We start from the raw sequence: 7,001 nt of genomic DNA, 5'->3' as shown, positions 1-7,001 counted from the left end.
AAGCCAGAAGCAGGTTTGGGGCATGTTCAGCCTGAGGGGGCTGGACCCCTGAGGCAGGGACCTAGAAGCACCTTTGTCTTTAATGGGTTAAAGACAAAGATGACCGAGCAAGCATCCATGTACGGTGGGGTAGAAGGGCACTGAAGCTGGGAGAGAGAATGAAGTCTCCCCAGAAGAAAGTGGAGAACAAGACTGGAGACTGAGCCCTGGAGGCCCCCAACATCTAAGGGACAGGCAGAGGAGAGAAACCAGAGAGGTAGGAGGGGAAGCAGGTAAGCATGATGCCTCAGCAATGGGGGGGTGGGCGGGAGGTCAGGAGGAGGGGCATAGCCCATGGTGTCAAAAGCTGCTGAGAGATTGAGAGGATTGAGCCACGCAGATCATGAGGGAGGAAACCTGAGAGTGGGGGCTGAGGACAGAGGGCTTGGATGCTCTGAATGTGGTTACACAGGGATGGGAGGGAAGAGTGGGGACCCCAGTCAGGATCCTGGAGGGAACAACTGGCACATTCAAATGGGACAGTTTGAAGCAGGTTTGCTTCAGGGACCATATACAGCAGGCAGGGTTTGGGGAAACCAACAGGGGTTAGTGCAGCACCCCCAGCAAGCACCCCTGGAGAGCCATTACCACCTCCGGATCCCCCTGACCTGACGGGGAAAGGGGAAGGAAGGATGTTAGCAGAACTCAGGGAGAGGTTTGTGTGGACTATGTGGACAGGGCCTTTGGTCAAGCAACACAGTGAGCCGAGGTGGTGACCCTACAGGGAAAGATATAGGAGAATTAATATCTTGTTCTCTCCTCCCCCCACCCCCACTTCATCTTCTGTCAGTGCCTCCTATTGGGCAAACCCACCTGGAAGCCAGAGGACAAGGATGTCCATTGATACAGTCTGTAGAGGTCAGCCTCTTGGGGCATAGAGCAGAGTGGAGAAGGGGAAGAACGGAGGGAGCAGTGCAGGGGGGAGATGCAGGGGAGAGAGACAGGAGCTTGGGGAAGGGCTGTGTGTGTGTGTGAGATGAGCATTTGCTGCAGATTTCACTTTGTCACAGAAGAGACCTCAACCTCTGGCCACAGGAGGAGGTAATGAAAAGCCCTAGGAAGGTGCTCCCCTTCTCTGAAGCAGGAGGAAAGGTGGGAGGACAAGTGCCACACCTGCAGGAAGGAAGGAAGACAAGTTTCAGCAGCCAGGGAGGCAGGGAGGCAGTTAAGGGACATCGGAGTGTCAGTTCAGAGGTGAGCTGGAGGAGGCGGGGTCCTGGGTGAGGCCATGGACGAGGAAGGCTGGAGTGGTCTGAGCCCAAAGCCCATGAGGCCAAGACCTCCACTGGATGTCCTGCCCAGTGGAGGGTCTTAAGGCAGGGAAACCACTGCCTCCACCCCAGAAGGGGTGGGGTATGGCCTCCCTGCTTCCCCTGCCCAGAGCGGCAGAGCCAGTAGGTGCTTGATTACAGTTAAGTTCCCTTCTTTTCATTCCCCTTTCTTCCACATTCAGCCGTCACATCCACTCCTCCTCCAGGAAGCCCCACCAGCCCCCATCCCTTCCTCTGACTGAGCTCTGATCTAATGGAGGCCAGACATGTCTGTGTCCAGACAGGGACATCTCAAAGGCTGTCTCTGAGCAGGTTCAGGTCCCAGCTCCTGGGTCCTGCTCTTCCCCCGAGATGTGCTGGGTATATTCATTCATTCAACTGACAATTATTTTACCTACTATGTGCCAGGCTCTGTGCTAGACATTGGGGATTCAGTAGTCAGCAAGACAGAGGCCCATAGAGCTCAGAATGACATGGGAGCCAGGTAGTTGAAATGGAAGAGGCTGTAGGAGCCCGAGGAGACCATGGGAAACTGCAGGGAAGGTTCCCTGGGAGAAGAAATGGCAGTGTAATTTTTTCCAGGCTCAATCACATCAGCTTCCCCCTGCTAAAACCCTCCAGTGGTGTCCACTGTACTTTTCATACAACCCCAGACCCTTTGGCCCCTTGGAACTTGGCCCCCATCAGCTTCCCTGAGCTCCCTCCCCTTGCTCACTCTGCACCCAGCACCCTGGCCTCCTTGCTATTCTTCTTTTCTACCCACCCCTTTATCCTCTGGGCCTTTGCACTTGCTGTTCCCTCTGCCTGGAACACGCTTCCAGGCTGTTTGCCTCGCTGGCTTGTTCTCCTCCTTCAGATCTTAGTTCTAATGTCCCCTCGTCAGCGAGGCCTATCCTGACCCCCTAGAACTGAAATCTCTTCATCTCTCATGCACATTCTATGGTTCTTATTTGTTTGTCTTGTTACTTGTCTGTCTCCCCTATCAGGGCAAAAACCTCTGTCTTTGTCACCTCTACCTATAATAGGGCCTGGCACCAAGTAGTTACTAAGTATACGTTTGTCAAATGACTGAATGAAGGTGAGAAGAGCTGGAGGGTCAGAGTGAGCCGTCAGGTGAATGGAGTCTCCCGAATATGAGAAAGGTGTTCCTGGCAGAGGGCACAGCCTGTGCAAAAACCGGGAAGCCTGGGAGACAGGGAAGGGGAACTGGCAAGGTGAGGAGGGTGTCACTCTGGGCAGCGGGGAGTCAGGGAAGCAGTGGCCTTGAGCCACTTGAGCATGAGAGAGCCCCAGGGAGGCAGTGGCCAGGATAGCTGGCTGGGTCTGCAGCCCACAACCCCTGGGATCCAGCCTTCCCACTGTTGCCCAGGCCCCATACCCACCAGCTCTCTCTCCTGCTGGTTCTTGTTGGGCTCCCATGGCCCACTGCCTGGGTGTGACAGCCTGGCCCCAGCTTCCATGTGCAGAGGACAGGACTGTGGTCCCAAGAGGATAAGCCAAGGGCACGTTCTCAGGTTCCCGGTCAGTGGGCCTGGGCCCAGCAGCTGTGTCTTGGCTTGGCCCCAGGACCCGCATCCCTGGGGACTGAGCTCATTGAGGAGAAATGCAGTCCCTGGCCAAGGCAGCCGGCAGGGGCAGGGGAGACGGCTCAAGCCCACCCCTACCCCCACCACGTTGGGAACTGGGCAGCTGTCCGCTGCAAAGCCGTGGGAATAATTGCTCTGACTGTCCTGTCCCTCAAGGATCCAGACACCTTGGGCTATTCAGGCCACCGTGGCTGGAGGGCAGCAGAAACCTGGAGGGGGGACGCTCACCTTCTGCCTTGCTGAGTGGGTGCCCTCAGAGTTTGGAGGCTTCAGAAAGGGACTGACACCAGTAGGGTATCTTCCTTTTGTCCCCACTCCCCCCATGCTGTACTCACCACTACTGCTCCCTCTCTGTCTCTGTCTGCCACAGACCAGGGGCCATTGGATCAACAGAGTAGCAGACTTTGGACTTCCTGCCTAGCAAAATGTGTGTCCAGGTTCTTGGTTGCTCCTTATGACAGGGAGCTCAGCACCTATTAGAGCATCTCTTCCAACAGAAAGTCCTTTCTCAGATGGGTCAGGGGAGGAGCTAGCCCCACTGCTGAAGACCCTATCTTTGCCCCCTGGACCCCTAGTCTCTGGACCCCCAGATCCCTAGAATGGTACTGAAGAGAGTGGTCTGGGCCCCCAGTGGTGGCTCCTCTGGGCTAAGCATCCCAACTCCTTCAGCCACTTCCGGAGTCACCAAACTTCCCATGTTGCCCCCTCAGTGCCCACCTCATGCTGGGTGATGCTTGGCGCCTCGGGAGCCCCCAGTATAGAGGAGCAAAGAAAGAGCAGGATACAGACACCCCCAGCCCCCTGTGGACAAGGCCAAGCGGTAGGGCAAGAGGGCACTAGGAGAGCTGGTGGTGGGGAGCAGAGAGGGCTTCCTGGAACTGGAATCTTGAAGAATAGGAGTTCGTCAGGTACAGGAATGGAGGATGGATAGGCATGCTAGAAAGAGGGACCAGCATGGGCAAAACAGTGGCATATGCAGGAAGTAGTAGAGCATTCCCTATAACTAGAAGGAAATGCTTATTTATTTATTTGTTTGTTTATTTATTTATTTATTTTTAGCCACGCTGCGTGGCATATAGGATCTCAGTTCCCTGACCAGGGATTGAACCCGGGCCATGGCAGTGAAAGCCTGGGATCCGGGACTTCCCTGGTGGTCCAGTGGCTAAGACTCCAGGCTCCCAATGCAGGGGGCCCAGGTTCGATCCCTGGTCTGGGAACTAGATCCCACATGGCTCAACTAAGAGTCTGCATGCCACAGCGAAGATCTAGCACGCGGCAACGAAGATCCTGCGTGCCGCAACTAAGACCCTGCGCAGCCAAATAAATAAATAAATTTTAAAAAGAAAGAAAGCCTGGAATCCTAACCACTAGGACACTGGGGAACTCTTATGAAATGCATTTTTAAAGAGAACACATCTGCTGTGAGTTCCTGCTTGGGGAGGAAGCAATGCAAAAGGGTCCTTCTAACTAGCTGGGTGTGCCAGGCAGAAGGAACAACCTGAGCAAAGGCCATGAGAGTGCAAAGCCTGCTGGGTGAAGATGGAGTTTGACTCAGTGTGATGATGAAGGGGACAGGAGGGGCTGGAGAGGGTCTGAAGGCTCTGAAAGCAGGGCTGGGGGGCTTGGATTTCCTCCTGGGGTGATGGGCATGGGAAGGACTTAAGCGGCACCTGCCCCATGGGCCTGTTGGCTCAGCACACTCACAGTGAGTAAGCCCTTCTTATTGTGCAACTTTTGTCCTTTTCTCTGCCCAATCCCCACCCCCATTCCCACCCCTCTCACTCCATGTAGCCTGGAGTCACTCAGACTTGGGTTCAAATCTTAGCTCTTCCTCTAGAAAGCCTTCAGCAAGTCACCATAAGATGGGCAGATACCCACCCCCATGGGGGCTGACCCATAAGATGGGTGGATAGCTCTCCTCCCAGATGGAGGTTGCACTCATAAGTTGAGAGTGGCAGGACATCCTCAGTTCCTGTCCCCTGTGGCTGAGCTATCTGCCACAGGGCTGGGGGTCATCTCCCCTACTGGGCCCTGGTCAGTTGTGACTGTCTCCCACCTTGGTGCCCCATGCTTAGCCCCAGTGTTTAGCTGCCTCATGGGTGACCCTCAGGCTCCTCAGTTTCAGCACCTCACCCCCAACCCATTCCTCCCTGCAGCCTCAACACCAAGCCAAATACTTACAAGTCAGCCTGGCCTCTTTCTCCTCCTCCTCCTCCTCAGGGCCAGCCCGACCCCTGAGCTGCCCACTCTCCCCTCCCTCCCGACTTGACTCTGCCCCCTTCTCTGGGTGCAGGCCTGTCTCTGCTGGGATGTCTTTCTTCCAGTTCTGGGCTGAGCCCCTCTGAACCCTTCTCAGTGACGCCCTCCCTGGGGGAGGAAGCTGTATCCCCAGGCTCTGGAACAAAGCCGGACATAGAGCTGGAGCTTTATATTTATTTGTTGAATAAATGAATGAATGAATAAGTAAACCCCCCCTCCCCCAGCAGAGCCCTCACCGACCCCTCTGCATGTCCTCCCCAGACTCGTCCCTGCCTCTGGCCCAGCCCTAAGCCCACGGTGCTGGGGGTGTCTGTGTCTGGTTTTTTCTTCCCCAGACTGAGAGCTTCTCTAGGGCTGGGCTTGAGGCCTTTCTGGGGTCCCCATTCTTGCCACAGGGACGGAGCCCACTGCAGCGTGGCTTTGCAGCATGACTGATTTTGGAGAAGACAGTTTGATCAAATTGAGCAAGACTGGCTGATTGGCAAAGTTGTGTAGGGTATGGGGTGGGGCTGGGGGGTGGGTTGGACTTTTGGGGTTCACACAGGGTAGTGAGGAGGAAGGCGTTGCTTTCAGGGAGGGCTGAGAGTAAGAAGGGTTGTGGGTGTTTGGTAGCACACATGACTCCTAGCCTGTGTCTGAGGTCCGAGGCTGCAAAAATCGCCTAAGGCTCAAGGTCTGGCTGGGCCTGAGTTTAGGGTTTGTGAGTGTTTCAGATTTTAAGTCCCCAGGAAGCTCTGTGCATGCCTCTGCATTTGTGCATCCTGGCTGTGTGTTCATGAGCCTTGCAGGACGTGCCTGGCTTCAGTTTCGGGGTGTCGGCGGTGGGGGAGTATCTGTGTTTGTGTCCTGGCTCTGTGTGTGTCTCCCGCTCTGGATGGATGTTGGGGAGCAGGGGGGATGTTCAGGAGGCTGGGTGTGTCTGTCACACTGGTTGGGCCCGCGTCTCACCGCATAGCTGGCCTGAGTTTCCAAAAGGGTCTTCGGGTCCCAGGCTGTGTGGGTGGAGGGTGGGCAGGGACCCCGGGAGGCCAGGCCGGGGGCGGGGGAGCTCAGGGCTGGCCCCGGGGCGGAGCGAGCCGCCCAGGGCTGGGGGCGGGGCTGTCCGGCAGTCTCACTTCAGCGAAGTTGGCGGCGCGGAGGCTGGCCCCGGACGCGCCAGGAGCCCAGGGAAGGAGGGAGGAGGGAGGAGGGAGGAGGAAGGGTCGCGGCCGGCCGCCATGGGGCCGGGGCCCCGGGGCCGCCGCCGCCGTCGCCTGATGTCGCCGCCGCCACCCCTGCCGTCCGTGCGGACGCTGCCCTTATTGCTACTACTAGCGGGGCCGGGGGCTGCAGGTGAGGGGCCGGGACCTGGCGGGAGGGATGGGGTGAGTGGGTGGGGGAAGGGTAAGAACGGAGTGCAAGGCCTCCCCGAGTCTGGGGCTGGCGGGCCTGGGAACCAAGGACCAGAGCGCAGAGACAGGGAGCGCAGGAGCCCGGGGACCGTGTGGCAGTCCCGGGTGTCAGGGACCCAGAATTGGGAGTGGGGGCGAGGCAGGACCCCAGAAGCCCGAGGAACTGGGGCCCAGGGGAGAACTGAGCTGGGAATGAAGGGACACAGGAGCCCAGGACTGGGAGCTCGAGGTGCGGGGATCAAGATTAGCGGGGGGGGGGGTGCGGGGGCGTGGGTAACCAAGAATCTGGGGCTCTCTCACAACCTACGCCCGTCTGGAGTCCTGGGAAGGTCACGATTGGAACCCAAGTACCCCCACGTAGGGGACCCCTCGCACAAAAGCCCCCCACCCCACCCCGAGCAGGGCTGGCCGGGCGGGGGGCGGGGAGGTGGCGCGAAGTTCTCGGAGCTCTAAAC

General features: G+C 57.5%; 1 protein-coding gene across 1 annotated transcript in view; it reads left to right on the top strand.

Annotated features, from left to right (window-relative positions):
- The first annotated feature begins 6,349 nt into the window (after positions 1 to 6,349).
- Positions 6,350 to 7,001, top strand: part of NOTCH3 (notch receptor 3) — a 33,424-nt gene continuing 32,772 nt past the window's right edge. Inside the window, exon 1 of the mRNA XM_081230640.1 lies at positions 6,350 to 6,487. Coding sequence (XP_081086766.1) covers positions 6,373 to 6,487 — 115 coding nt within the window. The 5' untranslated portion in view covers positions 6,350 to 6,372. The remainder of the gene's footprint in view (positions 6,488 to 7,001) is intronic.

The sequence above is a fragment of the Mesoplodon bidens genome (assembly GCF_964165515.1).
Source record: "Mesoplodon bidens genome assembly, chromosome: 4".
In the NCBI taxonomy this organism is placed as follows: domain Eukaryota; kingdom Metazoa; phylum Chordata; class Mammalia; order Artiodactyla; family Ziphiidae; genus Mesoplodon; species Mesoplodon bidens.
The sequence above is the reverse complement of the archived record's forward strand: the minus strand, read 5'-3'. Positions and strand labels throughout refer to the sequence as shown.